Source organism: Berghia stephanieae, chromosome 3, assembly GCF_034508935.2.
Source record: "Berghia stephanieae isolate SIO BIC M18660-M18661 chromosome 3, UCSD_Bste_1.3, whole genome shotgun sequence".
Classification (NCBI taxonomy): Eukaryota; Metazoa; Mollusca; class Gastropoda; order Nudibranchia; family Aeolidiidae; genus Berghia; species Berghia stephanieae.
Window position 1 is genome coordinate 2,428,336 of NC_088362.1, and position 19,398 is coordinate 2,447,733.

A 19,398-nucleotide genomic window follows, 5' to 3' on the forward strand; every position below is an offset into this window, starting at 1 on the left:
ATTCGTTCATGTTGTACGTGCTGGTTTCACTGGCAATCAAAGGTCTCCATCCAATCCACGCTTTCCTGCATCTTGTGCAACATGTTTAACATAACATGTGGTATAGGGCAAAATAGGATAAGATCCTTTGAATGCCCTTAATATTAACGCCTAATATTAATTAGTAATGCCATAAATCTATTGATTAAATATTACAATAACGATACACGTGGTAAAGATAGTATTTCAACTTAAATGTACTCATGTGGTGTACAAACATATATCTTTAACCGTGACATGCAAAGCGCACACACAACCACACACACACACACACACACATACACACACACACACACATACACACGCGTATAGAAGATAACCATAATAATATAATAATGCATAATATATACATACAAGATTGAAAGCCATGTCAACAGCAGAGCAAACAAGTATTATTCGTCATATATAAATCTCCCATCATATAATTCCCTGTCTACTAACACCTTGAAATAATCCATAGATTTTGCATTCTTTGTTTCAAATTTCAAACTGTTCCATTTCTGAACAATACGAATATCGAACCAGTTTTGTCTTATGTTTGTTTTGCATCTAGAGACAAAAATATTAAACTTGTCCCCTCTAGTAAAAGTAATATTAGAATATGAAAAAAAATCAGAAAAGTCCATCCTATCCAGACCATGTACCAATCTATAAACCTGAATTAAATCCCCACGAATTCTTCTATATTTCAAACTGGGTAAGTCAAGAAATTCTAACCTTTCCTTATAAGATAAATACTGTATTGTATACATTTTTTTGGTAGCTCTCCTCTGTACACTTTCAATACTAATAGATTGTCTTTTATATAATGGGCTCCAGATGAAATTTCCGTATTCTAGAATTGGTCGAACGAGCGATTTATACAAATATAAAAATGTGGTTTTATCAAGACTTATAAAGGTTCTATATATTATTCCCATCATTCTGTTTGCACGGCTTACACAATTATCAATATGTAAATCAAAATTCAAATGTGAATCAAAAGTAACTCTTACATCCTTTTTCATAACACACAACGGAAAGTAGATTTGACATAGACGTATCGGTAAAATAATTATGACATGGATTATTTTTCCTATATGTAATACTTTACATTTCGAAACATTAAAATCCAAATGCCATGTTGTAGACCATTTGAAAAGTGAAAATATATCATTTTGTAGAATGTTATGATGTTCAGTTGTACTATAGATCTTTGTATCGTCTGCAAACAGTTTGCAGGCTGAATTTATGCCACATGGTAAATCATTTATATATAAAAGAAATAAAAGTGGCCCCAATACGCTTCCTTGGGGTACACCGCTAATTACATTCTTAAAATCCGACCCCACACCATTGACAATGACCCTTTGTATTCGATTATTAAGAAAGTCTTTAATCCAGTTAAAGATATTCCCTTTAAATCCATATGCTTTTAGTTTAATGAATAATCTCTCATGAGGTACAGAATCAAAAGCCTTGCGGAAATCAAGATAAACAACATCAATGCATTGATCACGATCAATTAACTTGGTAAAATCCTCCATCACCTGTAAAAGTTGAGTAATGCATGATCTCTTTGATCTAAAACCATGCTGGTTATCGTTTAGCATCGTATGACTTTCAAGAAAGTCCATTATTCGGTCTTTCAAGATAGACTCCATAACCTTACAGAGTATGCATGTTAAGCTGATGGGTCTATAGTTTGCAGCATCTAATTTGCTTCCCTTTTTATGAATGGCAGTAACATTGGCTTGTTTCCATTCAATGGGTAAAGTACCAGATTCAAGAGACTTATTATATATTGTTGATAGCGGCTGTGATATTTCAAAGGCCACTTCTTTCAGTAAACGGGGATGAAGGGAATCGGGTCCCATGCTTTTAGTCACGTCTAAATTCAACAATTTTGCAAGTATGTCTTCTTGTGTAATATAAAAATCGGGGACGTTTAATTGATTTGTAACATTGAACGTTGGTATATTTGTAGTGTCTTCTTGAACAAACACAGATGAAAAATAATTATTTAAAACATTAGCTATATCTATATCCGAAGTAACCTTGGTACCATCATCTTTCAGTAAAACACTAACACCTGGTTTTCTTTTCAACTTTCTGTTTACGTATCTCCAAAAGCCTTTCGGACTACTCTTACATTCGTGTGCCAATGTACATTCATACGTTTTCACAGCATTTTGAATCGTGTATTTGGTATTATTTCTAACCTTGACATAATTATGAAAATTATCTGTTGTAGGATACTTTTTGAATTTCTTATACAATTTATGTTTCTTATTAATTGTACGTTTAACGTTTTTTGTCCACCACAATGGTTTATTAGAACTAAATTTTTTGTTACATCTTAATGGAATGTGTTTAGATTCTATACATTTTAGTTTGTCTTTAAAAAACAACCACGCTTCATTCACACCGTAGCCTTCAAGAGTATCCCAATTCACGGCATTTAGGTCTTCTCTACAAGAGTTGTAATTACCTTTGAAATAATCAAAATAAACATGTGAAGGATGTTTGGCGGATGAAAGATTTAACGATATAAGAAGTGAGTCATGATCACTTTTACCCACCGAAGGCAAATGGTCAATGTTATTAATCCAATAATCATCGTTACAGATTACCAAGTCGAGTATATTACTAGTTTGGTTCAGTCGGTGTCTCGTAGGCTGTGTCACCAGCTGAATAAAGAAAGCATCCCTAATTGCCTCGACAAATAGATAGTCGGGAAAAGTTAGACATGGTTCTGTCCATTTAATGTTAGGAAAATTATAATCTCCGACAATGATCACGCAATCAAATTTCATTCTACCTACTGACTGTAAGGTTTCTTTTATATCCCTAATGAAAGTTAATTTGTCTGAATTATGAGACCTATATATATTTCCTACAAGTATGTGTAAATTATTATATTCAAAATCACACCATACACTTTCACTAATTATAGGTTGATCAAAAGAGAATATATTGGCATTAACACAATCCAAAACATAGATAGCAACACCCCGACTTGGGTAATCATTCAAAAATAAGTTATACCCATCGATAAAAAATTCAATTTCTAAATCAATCTCAAGTTCAATTTTTGGCATAATTTCAGTAAGACATATTATCATGGGATTATGTTTCTGTATCATACATGTTAATTCTGATCGTTTGTTAAGTAAGCTATCGACATTAGAATATAATACAACAAAATCATAATTTGACAAAGGAAGATGAAAAGGCACATTTGTTGAGGTGTCACTATCAGGTGTTCCAGACAGGTCTGTGATAAGTTATTGGTCTGAGTTTTGTCGTGTCGATTTAAGGCGTCTTGAATAAATTCTCTTCCCCCGGGACTGTAATAAGTTTTGCGTTGGGTTTGGTGATGGTCTATCTGGCGTTGTGATGGTAGAGGAGTTGTCGACGTGATGCACATTTGGTCTTCAGTCTGTTTAATTGTACGAATTCGAGGGCTGGGCGTGTCGGCGCCAGTTGATTGTATTTGGGCATCGAGGGGACTGTCTGGATCCAACCTCAGTCTCACACCATAGATGGTTACTGCCATGACTTGTCCGTTCATTGACCATGCCGAGTCAATCCTTTCGTCATTTTTTGCTGCTTTGAGCAGATTGAAATTCTTCTGCGTTAAGTCTTCAAATATTGAAATGCCCGAGCCTTTTAACTTTTTTCTGGCCTTGAGCACCATATCACGATCCAATCGCCTGACAAATTTGATAATTATTGGCCTGGGTCGATTTGTTTTCGTTCTCCCAGTACGGTGTAAAGTGTCAATTCCGGTGATGTCAATTTGAGTTTCTAATCTATTGAATAAATCCAGAACGTGTAAAAGGCAGTCATCGTTGGTTTCGTTTGTTTTTTCTTGGATTCCAAAAAATGCGGAGGGAATTTCTCCTCGAATAGGTTTCCAATTCGTTGTTTTTATTGTTTTTGTTCCCATCCATTTAGTGAAACTGTCCAACATCGTTTGTCGCTGCCGGTCAGCAACCCGGCTTTTTTAAACCAAAGATTACAGGTATCCAAGTGATGGTTTCGTGAGGGAACAACCGATTTTCTACTTCCCAAACAACCCTTTCTATATGTCATATGTTGTTGTTATTGTTGTTGTTGTTGTTGTTGTTATTATTATTATTATTATTATTATTATTATTATTATTATTATTATTATTATTATTATTATTATTATTACTACTACTACTGTTATTATTACTATTATTATTATCAGTATTATTACTATTATTATTATCAGTATTATTACTATTATTATTATTATTATTATTATTATTATTATTATTATTATTATTATTATCATCATCAAGACTAAAATACGCTCAAATCAAATCGAAAACATCAAGGTTAAAAAGACTATCTACAACAACAACAACAACAACAACAACAACAACAACAACAACAACGAAACAATAATTTTAACAAAAGGGAGAAAAGAAGCAAGGAAATTATCAAATAAATAAAACTTCTCTCTCTTACCTTTCCTGTTATCTTCAACGAATAAATAAATACTTGAAATTGAAATATTTCCTCCTTTTCCCCCTCTTCAAATATAAGTCTCCGAGCATAGAATATCAATTGTATTTATATCAAGCAATCGACAGCACTCAATCCTTTACAAATTGATAAATGCATGAAGATAATAATGTTCAGCGTTTATTAAAATGGGATTTGCTTTGCTATTCACTTCAAACAAGCGTAATGAAATGAGGTCAGCCGAGACCTGTCAATAAGTGGTGAAAATGAATTTTCGCTTATCAATCTCCTGCACAAAACATATGACACTTCAACCATAATAGAAACTTTATCGAGTGGTGAAGAGATAAAACTTTCCAGATAATTTTGTTTTGAAATACCAAAATTAAAAATGATATTAATTAAACAACACAACTGCACTCATGAAAGCTGATTTGATTTTGTGAGAAAATTTTTATTAGAGGTGCACAAATAAAAGAAAATTTTTGAAAACACGATTGAAATATCACACGACCAAGGATAAAACGTTTCGTTGTAGAATTTGAATTGAACACGGATGTCTAAAATTCTGAAAACATACAATAAACATTTTGGTCCCATTCGAAGGAATTGAATATATACCTAAGATTTCGTAGATTTGAATCATCTGGCAAATTATATCCATCTAGTTTTTGTTGGTTTTATTTCATTTAGAGTTGGGTTTCCTTTTTATTGGGGGGAGGGGGGGGGTGGCTATTTGTTAAAAGAATATATCCCAGTCTTTTTAATGTTCCTTATTGTTCTTTGTTTCCTGTTGTTGTCTGTTCTGTGCCTAGTTTTATTACTGCTATATTTATGATCCAATTCATTTTTAAGAGATATTCTCTTTTACTCTGTAAAGCTTTAAAATGTAACTGCATTCCATTTCATTTGCTTTAGGTCTAAATTATAATCTATCAAGTTCACTGGGTGTTATTATGGTTGCGAATTTTTAATTCAGAAAAGTGAGTGGAGCAGGCACTTATGTTGATTTTGGGTTCGTGGATAGCTCATACGGTAGAGTCACGCTCTCACCGGCCAGGCGGAGTTGTCGTACCAATAAGGTCGCGGGTTCAAACCCCATCAACCGCCGAAAATGTTTTATTCTCTATTGTCTTCTGGCACTTTTCTATTCACTTCATCTCTTGTTATTATTGTTGCGTAAAGTTTACTTATTTTCGTTTACCTATCCCTATACAATGTATTGACAATGAAAGTATAATGATAATAATACAGTATCAAATATAAATGAAAAATGTGACTCCTTTAGACAGATTCAACAACAATAAGAATAATTAATTAAAAGTGTATTGCAAAGATCCAATAATATCATGATAGGGATAGTTAACGTGTTTTAAATGACAGTCTTAAATTCAGGGAAATTGTACGAATTAGTAAATAAAGAAAATAAATAAAATTAAAATAATAAAATTCCCTTTATTCATCCCCAAGGGGAAATTTGTCTTTAGGGTCTATTCCAAGGGAAGACTGGAATAACCCAGGCGTCAGCCGCAAAGTGAGCTAGGGGAGGTGACTTGCTCAAGCCACACAACGCAGCGGAGGGTGATTGAACTCGGTACCTTTCGGGTACGAAGCAAAGACCGTACCACTGAGCCACGCTGCCCTTTATAGTATTTTTGTGGCAAACGAAGTCAAAACGACCTTTTGGCAAATCTCCATATTGAATTGAAAGATCCAATAATGTGCAAAAAATTACTTTACAAGGGGTCAAGGACCAATAGGAATAATGGACAACATATGACACCTTTTAGGTTCTAGTTCTAGTACATTAATTTTTTTCTTAGACAAAAACAAGGTGGTCAATGGGTGGGTACTCATTTTAACAGAGAGAGAGAGAGAGAGAGAGAGAGAGAGAGAGAGAGAGAGAGAGAGAGAGAGAGAGAGAGAGAGAGAGAGAATGTGATTAAAGAGTCAAAGGCCCAGTCTCATACTAATGACGGCATTATCAACAAACGTTTTCAATTAATAATAATTAATATAATAATAATTGAGCTTTATATAGCGCAATATCCACTAAATGTGCTCAAAGCACTTTACAAGGGGTCCCTGGTCAACAGCAACATTTACCATGTAGGACGGGACATGACGCCTGTTAGGCGATATTACAATTTTTTGGACAAAGACAACGCTGTTAATGGCCAGGTACTCATTTTAACCTCAGTACGATGAGAGAATGTGAGTAAAGAGCCTTTTCCAAGGACTCAACTGTGCGCCGAGCGTGAGGCTCGAACCCAGGACCTTCTGATCCGAAAGCGAGTGTCATACCACTAGACCACATAGCCGCACATAGAGCTAAAAACAAAAGGCAGAGAAAACAAGCAATCACAGAAAATGAAAACCCAACACACAAATACACGCAATTCCACTGACTGCCTATTTTCTGTCCCAAGGTTTAAAATAGTAAAGACTTACATCGTCCCTTCCACAAGCTTTCAGGACACGTAATGCATTCTCGCACGCATTGAGGACAGAAACTCGACCAACGACACAATTTATTGCCATGAGATCAATATCAGGCCTAGAAGCTGCAAGCATGATGGCCTGAAAAATAAAATAGAAATCATTTTGTTATAATAAATACAGTATGTAAATAATTCCAATGAAAGAATAGTGGTCAACAACAATAATAACAATAATAATATAATAATAATAATAATAATAATAATAATAATAATAATAATAATAATAATAATGATAATAATAATAATAATAATAATAATAATAATAATAATAATAATAATAATAATAATAATAATAATAATAATAATAATAATAATAATAATAATAATAATAATAATAATAATAATAATGATAGTATACATGATGATGTAATGGTGGTTGTAGCAGTAGTGATGGTAAGGATGACGATGTGGTGGTGGTGGTAGTAGTAGTAGTGATGGTGGTTGTAGTAGTTGTGGTAGGGATGATGGTATGATGGTGGTTGTAGTAGTAGTGTTGGTGGTGGTAGGGTTGGTCATGCGGTGGTAGTTGTAGCAGTGGTGGCGGTTGGGATGATGATTTGGTGGTAGTTGTAGGGATGATGATGATGATGATGATGTGGCTGTTGGAATGATGGTGTGGTGGTTGTTGTTTTGGTGGTGTAGGAATGATGATGCGGTTGTGGTTGTAATAATAGTGGTAGTAGGGATGTTGATGTAGTGGCTGTGGTGAGTGTTTTTTATTCATTTTTTAAAAAATTGAAAAAGGAGGAATTATGATGGGGATGGACGGGGATAAACCATAATTTAGGTGGAAATCTGCCTTTAAGCGGAAGACTTTCAGCCCTGAAGAAAAAACAAAATTAAATACAAATGGCATTTTGATCAAAGCACCTACCTGTGCAGCCATAGGGCCTGAGTCAATGTCTATTATAACCTTTTTTCTAGCAACTCCTCCTCTTCGTTGTTTGCCCGCAAAAGGAGAGCTGAAGCCAATGTTCAATTTTCTTCTTTTTGAAGACATAGAAGTTCTTTGTAAAGGCTGAAAAAAAAAAAATTGAACTTATAACATCAGAGGTTTAGTAATACTTTTAGTAACACCAAACGTGCGGCTATGTGGTCTAGTGGTATGACACTCGCTTTCGGATCGGAAGGTCCTGGGTTCAAGCCTCGCGCTCTGCGCATAGTTGAGTCCTTGGAAAAGGCTCTTTACTCACATTCTCTCACCGTACTCAGGTATAAAATGAGTACCTGGCCGTTAACAGCGTTGTCTTTGTCCGAAAAATTGTAATATCGCCTAACAGGCGGCATGTCCCGTCCTACATGTTGTTGTTGACCAGGGACCCCTTGTAAAGCGCTTTGAGCACATTCAGTGGATATTGCGCTATATAAAGCTCAATTTCTTTTTTTTTAGCTCAAATTTTTAAATCATTCTCATCTTACATCTCCAATTTTGCTTATTGCCACCTAAAACTAAGTGAAATATATGCTGGACAGTGCTCTTGTCAGGTCTGAAACCACTTGTTCCTTGTGAAAGACATTCTTCCGCTTCGTGTTTCAGACAGTTGAGTATTATTCTTAGTCATATCTTACTAGCAAGGCAGATCAGGCTGAATGTCCTATAGTTTTGACATTGTCAGTAGTTGCCTTTCTTGGGGAGAGGTATGATAAAGGATTTAGTCCATTTTTCGGCCACTCTTTTGTTTGCCAGATTTTTTGACATGGCATTGTCATGACGTCAGTGAGTTTGTCACCTCCATGTTTTATGAGTTCTACTAGGATGTTACGAAATCCAGGACATTTATGGTCTGGGAAGTTGCTGATAGCATTTTCCACTTCTTCTCTTAACTCACTCAATCCTAGAGATTTTTGCTACTTTTCAAAATTGGAACAAACGTATTAAAGATGAGTATGTACATTGATAGTTTTATTCAACTACCATTAACATGTAAAATCTAAAAACATTGGCTTTGATACTACGCCGATAATTTGTCTCATAAAAATGTAATAAATAGGCATGGGGTAAAAGTAACCCCGGGTAAACTACGGATGTAGTCGGTGTTAGGGTTGAGTGAGTTAACACTGGCAAAAGTGAAGGTTGTATCCTTTGGATTTTGTTATATATCAGTATCAGGATAAATTTATAGATTGCATAGATTCCTGTAATATATTATGTCCATCTATCAAGAATTATATATTGTTTTCTGTCAAAAGCTTCCATTTGCAGGAAACAGCCGGAAATCGTCCAGCACCCTGAAACTCTTTAACCAGCCATCACACTACCAGGACTTCAATGAGTACACTTACTACAGCATCACTGATGAATGGAGAAAAGAATGGGCAAATAATACCTCAACAGGAGGCCAAATTATTGAAGACCCTACCAATGAAATTCCTGGCTCACAGCTTGGTAGGAAATTCTGGGTGGCTGCAAATAGGCTACGCTCCAGACATGCGAAAACAGCCGCAAAAATGAACAAATGGGGTCTAAACAACTCAACAGAATGCCCCAAATGCCAAACTGACCCCCAAGATGTAGATCACCTTGTGCTCCACTGTCCTGTTACCAAGCTGAATGGAGGTTATGAAACCATTCACAAATGTGAAGATGAAATCAAGGCTTGGCTCGACGTGACAGATCTGAAAGTGTGACCCCACCATACGATACTACTACTACTACTATCCATGGCTCGACGCGACAGATCTGAAAGTGTGACCCCACCATACGATACTACTACTACTACTATCCATGGCTCGACGCGACAGATCTGAAAGTGTGACCCCACCATACGATACTACTACTACTACTATCCATGGCTCGACGCGACAGATCTGAAAGTGTGACCCCACCATACGATACTACTACTACTACTATCCATGGCTCGACGCGACAGATCTGAAAGTGTGACCCCACCATACGATACTACTACTACTACTATCCATGGCTCGACGCGACAGATCTGAAAGTGTGACCCCACCATACGATACTACTACTACTACTATCCATGGCTCGACGCGACAGATCTGAAAGTGTGACCCCACCATACGATACTACTACTACTACTATCCATGGCTCGACGCGACAGATCTGAAAGTGTGACCCCACCATACGATACTACTACTACTACTATCCATGGCTCGACGCGACAGATCTGAAAGTGTGACCCCACCATACGATACTACTACTACTACTATCCATGGCTCGACGCGACAGATCTGAAAGTGTGACCCCACCATACGATACTACTACTACTACTATCCATGGCTCGACGCGACAGATCTGACAGTGTGACCCCACCATACGATACTACTACTACTACTATCCATGGCTCGACGCGACAGATCTGAAAGTGTGACCCCACCATACGATACTACTACTACTACTATCCATGGCTCGACGCGACAGATCTGAAAGTGTGACCCCACCATACGATACTACTACTACTACTATCCATGGCTCGACGCGACAGATCTGAAAGTGTGACCCCACCATACGATACTACTACTACTACTATCCATGGCTCGACGCGACAGATCTGAAAGTGTGACCCCACCATACGATACTACTACTACTACTATCCATGGCTCGACGCGACAGATCTGAAAGTGTGACCCCACCATACGATACTACTACTACTACTATCCATGGCTCGACGCGACAGATCTGAAAGTGTGACCCCACCATACGATACTACTAATGAGTACACTAAAGACAAATGAGAGATGATAGAATGGCGTTCTTAGGTGAATAATTTTTTACACCATTTTCTCATCTCTAATTTGTCTTTAGTGTTTCATTCATCTTGCTTTGTTGACAAAGGGGAAACCAGTAACAACTGGTGCTGAGTGGTACCGGTACTGAGTACCGGTAATACCGGTAACAGTCTTACCGATAATTTATCGACACTAATCCATACCTGTCTACTTGAACATTTCAAAATCAGTAGCCAACACAAAATTCATCAGTAATAAATGGTACAATTTTAGTAATACTCCACCAATTAACAACAACAACAAAAATTACTGCGTATCTACAACCTTCTATACGTAAAATAAATGTTGATCTCCACCGTTACGAGCTGGCAATCGATTAAGCTATCATAGCGTGAACTGAGAAGTAGCCTTTATAACTTTAAGGGAACTTTTTATTTATTTCTTGGATAACTGCGGTAACTTAAAACAAAAGAAAATTGTTTTTTTTTCTCCAACACTACGACCAAATTTCTGTGAAATCAAAATCCGTAATATTTCTTCCATTTCCATATGTCCGAAATTGTTACCTAATTTCCGTAACAATTACGGACGATCTGTAAAAGCAGGAAGGTATGCACTAAGCAGCCCAGTCTCGATACTCCGACACTCCACTATTCTGCCGTATATGCATATTATCGTAATGGGAAAATAATAAACAACATAATATTATGACATTTAAATAATTAAGTGGAAACATTGAATTAAAGGAGAACAAAAAAAATTAAAACTGAAAAAAAAATATTAAAAAAACAAACAACAGAGCTCTCCAAACGCTGCATTGTCGATAACAAATCATCGACAATGAGAATTATTATCGAGAATTACCGCTTCCGGTACTGGTACCGGTCTCGAGAACAGTGATACTGGCCAAGGATTACCGGTAATTTATCGACAACGAGAAGAGCTGGTACCGCTCAGCACTAGTAACAACCACATTATCTGTCCTCACTAATCATGTTGAAGCTCTCATTCCCTTTGACTGTTGTTATTTATTTCTTCGAGCTCAAGCAGCAGAATTTGCATTATCCTCATGAACAACGACAAATCAATAAAATATAATCTTTTTTTTTTTTAAATTCTTGTCATTACCCCAATTTGTACATACACTGACTGTCTGCTAGATGACACAGGAATGGACAACACCCAGGAGCTGCATACGCTTATGGAGGACAGGACAGGACAGAATGGCGAGGACTTGTGGCTCAGGTTGGGCACCCCAAGGGGCGGCCTAAGTAAGTAAGTTAGTATTACCCCAACTTAATATTATGACAAAATTTTCAAATTCATATTTTTTTAATATGCAAAACAACTGCTTACTTTCAAAGATGTTGTAGTAAGAATGGGATTTTTGCTTGGTGCTATAAATAAAGTATATCTCATCACCCTTCGTTCTTTCCAATGAGCAAAACAATAACCGTAAAGTTTAATACTTACAACAGATGGTCTGTAATCTTGATGGTTTTGGATATGTTGTTGTAATGTTTTCTTTCTTGTGAAAACTTCTTTACACAAATGACAAGAAAATAGCATGTTATTTTGACCAGCTTCAGTGGTCACATGTTCAATGGGTACAGCGGATGTCTCCATATCGGAGCTATCACCTAGTTTTCCTGACAGTATTTCATTCAAGGCATTTGTCACTTCCTGTGCACTACTTGATGCAGACAAAGGCGTGTGAGAGGTGTCGTCTGTCAACTGAAAAAGAATAAGCAAAAACAATGACGGGAAAGAAAAAAATAACAAAAAATAAAAAATAAAAATAATTGAGCTTTATATAGCGCAATATCCACTAAATGTGCTCAAAGCGCTTTACAAGGGGTCCCTGGTCAACAGCAACATTTAACATGTAGGATGGGACGGGGCATTGTGGTACATAGGTTGATTCTTTAGGGATATTGATAGCCAATCAAAAGTGTGATTTCATTTGACATTATTGCTTTTTTTTCTGTTTTTGTTCTTGTTTTTAAAGTTGGCCCCATTTGGACACAAGAAATATCAAGGTAGACCACCCACGTCAATTCAGACTGTCCTCAACAGACCTAAAACGCCTTCAAAATAACAAAATTAAAATCAAAGGAAGATCTTACGAAATTAGCATCCGCAGCAAAAGACCGTGAACAGTGGAAGGAAATGACATGGATGATTAGAGAGGCAGCCGAGGCGTCCCGATCGAATGATTAGGAAGTGAGAGGCCTTATGTCAGTCAGTCAGTTAAAGTTGGCCTCAAGATGACTCTGTGGTAAGTACTTTGTTTTATTTATAATGAGGATTGTTAAAGAGCTATTTTCAATTCATAGTTCATATTTTCTTCAAGGTGTTTGCAACAGTTAACTGCACCTTATTGACTCAATATTCTAAGCAAACAGTGTGCTTCATAAGGAAATATGGTATGTGCTAAGAATCTGTAATTGGGATCAATGGTTTGTAGACTGGGAATAGGAGAAAAGCTTACCTCATTGTCAAAGCTCTCATTCCCATTATCCATTTCGTTCGCATCTCTTTTCTGTATCGAAAATGCTGTTTGGTCCTGCAATTTCATAAAAATACAAAAATTAATTTTAAAAAGGCTGATTTTTGGGTTAATAATACATAGCATTTGTATAGCACATAAACACAGCCAGGCTATGTTCTATGTGCTTCACAGTTACATGTATGACAATCTTAATAGCACTCTCTCTCTCTCTCTCTCTCTCTCTCTCTCTCTCTCTCTCTCTACACACACACACACACACACACACACACAAACACTTTCAGTCATTACTCTAAAGGAGAAAACATCAATATCAAATAAATGTGAAACATTGTCCGAGACATAGAAATATGTTTCTGTAAAAATGTAATGTTTTAGTTTTGCTTTAAAAGCACCTATACTTGACGCTCCACTAATATCCTAATATCACACACACACACACACACACACACACACACACACACACCACACAATTTTAAATCTTAATAAATTAATTAAAAGAAGACAAATTCAAAACATTCTAATAAACTACATATTGGCCAATCGTAATGAAAACAGTTTAGTCCTATTGTAGTTTACTGTAATGACAGACTTAGACTTAGATCACCACAGTCTGAGGTCAAAATTACATATTATGTCACTTTAGGCACTGATTCCACAATCTGGATGACCATACATGTCTACTTGAACATTTCAAAATCAGTAGCCAACATAAAATTCATCAGTAATAAATGGTACAATTGTAGTAATACTCCACCAATTAAAAACAATAACAACAAAAAAAAAAAAAATAAATTAAAAGTTAAAAAATACTGGGTATCTACAACCTTCAATACATAAAATAAATGTTGTTGACCTCCACCATTACAAGCTGGCAATCGACTAAGCTATCAAGGGCGTGAACTGAGCAGTAACCTTTATAACTTTAAGGGAACTTTTCTTTATTTTTTGGATAACTGCGGTAACTTAAAAAAAAAAAATATTGTTTTTTTTTTCTCTCTAATACTACGACCAAATTTCTGTGAAATCAAAATCCGTAATATTTCTTTCATTTCCATATGTCCAAAATTGTGACCTAATTTCCGTAACAAGAGGTGATCAGATTATGGAGACATGACTGTACTTAAAAAGGATAATCATTATTCTTACCCATCTTAAATTTAAGAAAAATCTAAAGACTCATCTTCTCCAAAATAATAAAATTGTCCTTGGCATTTTCCTCTTGATGTATCTAAATCATACGTTTTATTTTTAAATTTCATTTTGTTACATGTCAATTTCATTTTGTAAAACTTGCAAAGTTAGTGTGTGCGACTGTTGTGTGTGTCTGTTTGGCTCGGTATGAGTGTGTTTATGGTTTGATAAGTATATTGTAAAGGGCTTTGAGGCTTCGACGTTTAGCGCTATAAAAGAACACTTTATTATTATTATTATTATTATTATTATTATTATTATTATTATTATTATTATTATTATTATTATTATTATTACTATTATTATTTTTATTATTATTTTTTTTTTTTAATTCATTTTTTTTTTTATTATTATTTTTATTATTATTATTATTTCTATTATCATTATTATTATTATTATCATCATCATCATCATCATCATCATCATCATCATCATCATCATCATCATCATCATCATCATCATCATCATTATTATTATTATTATTATTATTATTATTATTATTATTATTATTATTATTATTATTATTATTATTATTATTATCATTATTATTATTCTTATTCTTACCCCAGCAAGTTGGTCACATGAGATGATTGCACTATTATTTCTCTCATTGATCATCTTCTTCTTCATTGTCAACATCTGACTTTTGGAGCATACTGGACACATCTCGATGAATTTGATGATGATAGTGCGGGGTACAAGGGCATACATGGCTTTTATCTGTGGTAGATTTTAAAAAATAAAAAAATTCTTGTCCCCAAACTTATTCATGAGAATTGACTACTTTTATTGAAGAAATAGAAACCTGATGTTTTAAAATGCAATAATCATCTATAAAGAGTCTTTGATCTAAAAATTTGTAAGAGACCTAGCTACCCATTTAGCTACAATAGCTCAGTTGGTTGAGCATGCTTCACATCCAAAGGAATTGAGATTGATCCCGAGTGAAGTCGATAATTTTTTCTGACCCCCCTTTTCCACCCAGCAGTTATTGGGTAGCTGGGTCTAATAGATCTGGTAGAAAGTACTTTGTGATATACAATTGTCCTATCCAAAGGGTAGCAAGCAAATTCTTTTATCTATTTCATGTTATAAAAACCGGAATAAACTCCGGCTCTATGGGCCTAATGGTTCTGAAGGACAACTAGCTAGCCATTTATATCTGGGTGAACAGATCTTAATGGCAAGGTAAACCATAACATTGACATTGCTTAAAAGATTTTTCTATAAGAAAATATCTGATGTATGTTGTGTCACAAGGCTTGAATTTGTGATGATTGTTTGAATTTTGAGCCCAAAGCTCTCTTCACATAATGCATGCAGATTAATACCGTATGACCTCACAATGATGCCATGCAACAAGGGTATTACATTAATACCGTATGATCTGACAATGATGTCATGCCACAAGGATGATACATTCACTATAAATCTGTTTTTCAAATCACCAATCCACTATAATGCCAACATCCTTGCAGTGTATCATCATCATCAATATTATCATTATTATTATTATTATTATTATTATTATTATTATTATTATTATTATTATTATTATTATTATGATTATTATTACTATGATTATTATCATAATGGACAAGTGTGGCTCAGCAGCATGGTCTTTCCTTTGTACCCGAAAAATACAGAGGTCGAATACCTGCTGCGTTGTGTGGCCTGGATCAGGTCACCTCGCCCAAGCAAAGTCTGCACTGTGACTGATGACTGGGTTATTCCAGTCTTTCCTTGGAATAAACCTTAAAGACAAATTTCCCCTATGGGATGAATAATGAATGTTTATTAGATGATTAAATCTAAGTTGGTTAGACACTAGTACCAAGCTAGTCCTTCAATATACTTTCAGACAGACATCCAACTACACAGCTATTGAGTAGTGGTCCCAAGCATGCATGCTTACTGATTGCTGATAATTAAAAAAAATAATAATCAAGTTTATTTATATTGCACCATATCCTCTATACAATAAAGCTCTAGTCTAAAAAAAGATGATGCTAATGATGAAGGTGTATCTGTGGCACTAATTTCTAGTAGTTAAAATAATACGTGTTAAGTAGATGTAATGAGACATCACCAATTACGTGCGATTTGACATTCATTTGTGTTCCAACATGCAAAGCTTGACGAACAACAATTATGACAATACCCCTTGACTTGACTAGAGTACTTTCTTAGTAATAAGGATCTTGATTTGTAACAAATTGGGCTACCCTCATAGTCAGAGATTTTTCTTTATGAGAGCATTGTGGTATGTAATCAATACTTACCAAATACCCTAACAACCCCATCCTTCTCTTTCACTCATACTATGACTATGACTAAATTCTTCCTCTTACCTGATGATGCCAGTCAGTTCATGTCGAGTTGACATTGATAAAGGGTTCCTTCTAAAGTTCCTGACTTCGTCCAAAAATTTAATTATTGCAAATAATAAGAAGCTTTTAAAAAAGGGATTGCTAAATGGAACAGTCTAAGCTGAACGATAATTATGTCAAGAAAGTTTAAAGCCCTTTACAAAATGAAAATAAAAATATTGGCTTTGAAAACACCAAAAAGAGGCAATTCTTTTCAATAGGCCAATAGCAGTAACATGAAGGTGAGCATTTTCAGATTTTCGAGTTTTTATAAGATTTGTATTTTAAATTAAATTGAAAAATTTATTAAACCTTTCTTTTTAAAATTTTTAAAAATTTAATCAGTTTCCACCGTAATTACTTCTAAGTCTGACTTAAAAGACTGCACTATATTAAACTTACAGCTCTGAATGTTTGGGCTTGACCAACATGCCCATTTTCAGAATGAGCAGCATAGATTATGTCAAAGAATTCACCAATCACAGCGACTCGTCGAAATAGAGTCTGGGATGATAAATAAAAATATGTATTGAGCAAAAGAAAAAACAAATTGGAAAAAGGATGACACTGTTTCAATACAAAACAGAAACAGAAAGTGTATAATATTAAATTGTTTATATTCATATTGATTTATAGTACAGTCCATTCCTGATAATCGCAACTCGGTTAATCGCAACATTTCCCAAGAAACGGAATTAATTCTATATAAAAGTCACCGGTTAATTGCAACAAACTTTGGTTAATCGCAACAAATTTTTGCCCTTAAAAAAGTGGTAAATTCAAGAAATCAATCAAAAAAAACATCATGATTAAATTTCATCATGGAAGAAATCGTGACAGGATGAAAAATCGAGAGTGCTCTATCGTTTGGTGTTGTTTATTTTAAAATCAATGCCAATTTAGTATATCTTTTGATTGTGGATAAAATAGGTTATAATTTAGCTTTGGATAATTTTAAAATTAGAAAAAATTTCAGTGGCGGCACGTTTTAATAAAATTAAATTCAGGGCAAAGTTGTATACCGCAGCATGAAATTCGTTCCAGCAAAATCCTTACTCAAATCTTAATGGCCATTTTAGGCCAGTTTTGGGCACTACCACAAACTCGGGGACCCAAATAATTTTGGGGGGTTGGGAGGAGGGAAACTTTTTTTTTTTAAGTCTCTCCCCTCCAAAACCTCCTACTAGACTTTAAAAATTTTCTAAAAAAGTTTCCCCCCTCCCAAACCCCCAAAATTATTTGGGTCCCGAGTTTGCGGTAGTACCCCGTTTTGAAATCCAAATGGTGGTTATTATCGGAAATGCAACAGTTTCAGGTCACAAAGACCGTCAATAAATAACAAAGGCAAATAGAAGACCATTTTTCAGCCTTTAAACTAACATAACTTTTCTCTGCTTATCTGAATTTAACACTTATGGTATCATTAGAATCATGTTGAAAAGCACTTTATAACGACATAGGTTTTAGTGAGCTCATCCCAATTTGAATTTTTTTACTCAGACTCGAGTCCGAATAGCCGCAGCCTTTTAACGTATAAACTGATAAAATGTCCAGCCATTCCTCTTCGCTCGCGCCGTGCGAACAAGACGCTATATGCTGTGACAGCGTAAACATGATTGTGGTTTCTAGATAAAACGCGTTGTCCGCATTTAGATATGAACACTTACATCGTCTGGATCACCCGGTTTGGGAGGCATAGCAAGGATTTCTTGCCCGTCTGCAGACTGGAAGATTCTAAAATTTTTTGATCGCACCCAAAACCGGAATCTTGCACTCGATTCATTCTTGGAATTTTTGAGGCACTGCAAGACTCTATCCCTTTTCTTTGAATCTAGCGTGTAACTATTGTATGCTCCCCCGCAGTATTCTCTCACATATTTATTAAAACCTTCCTTAAATTGTTCATTTGTTGATAGTGAGGAATCCATAGTTGAGCAAAAATCCGAAAATGGCGTCCTCGCTTCAAAATAGAAATCGGACTATATCGGGATATGTAAACAGGAAGTACCTATTTTCGTTTGTTGCGTTTTCTTGGAAAATTCAGCTTCATTTAATTAAAATCCCCGATTTCTTATCAATGAGCTCTCTTGTAATATTGTAAAATGAGTACCTGGCAGTTAACAGCGTTGCCTCTGTCCGAAAAAACAATGTAATATCGCATAATGGGCGTCATGTAGTAGTAGTAGTAGTAGTAGTAGTAGTAGTAGTAGTAGTAGTAGTAGTAGTAGTAGTAGTAGTAGTAGTAGTAGTAGGAGTATTAGTCGTGTAGTAATTGTTGTGATTACTTATTGTAGTTGTAGTGGTGGTAGTTGAGGTTGCACAGAAGACCTTCTCATTTCAGCAGTTGCAAGTCTTCCTAACATTTTCTGACTTGAGATATTGTTTTCCACAGCGATGTCAGAAGCATATGAGAGGGGTTGGTTATAATTCGAACAAAGGTTTCATCATCATTGGCTGCTGTGAGAATTTAGGACCTTGCGTCTTCACCATTGTCACAGTTACATTCCTTCTTTCCGGCATTTCCGAAGCCGAAATATCAAGTGCTCTTTCAAAATTTGTCACTATCCCCGCTGTGATTGACAGATTGCAATATAACTAAACATGCTTGTGGTTTTTGCTC

General features: G+C 35.3%; 1 protein-coding gene across 1 annotated transcript; it reads right to left on the reverse strand.

The window, feature by feature from the left end:
* Positions 1-4,948: 4,948 nt before the first annotated feature.
* On the reverse strand, positions 4,949-18,755 carry LOC144969436 (uncharacterized). The gene is made up of 7 exons (XM_078908546.1): positions 18,446-18,755; positions 17,181-17,282; positions 14,974-15,129; positions 13,198-13,272; positions 12,180-12,440; positions 7,891-8,034; positions 4,949-7,095 (listed from the first exon to the last, which is right to left on the reverse strand). The coding sequence occupies exons 1-7, from the start codon at positions 18,704-18,706 to the stop codon at positions 6,928-6,930; spliced, it is 1,167 nt and encodes a 388-aa protein (XP_078764672.1). The 5' UTR covers positions 18,707-18,755; the 3' UTR covers positions 4,949-6,927.
* Between the last annotated feature and the right edge of the window lie 643 nt (positions 18,756-19,398).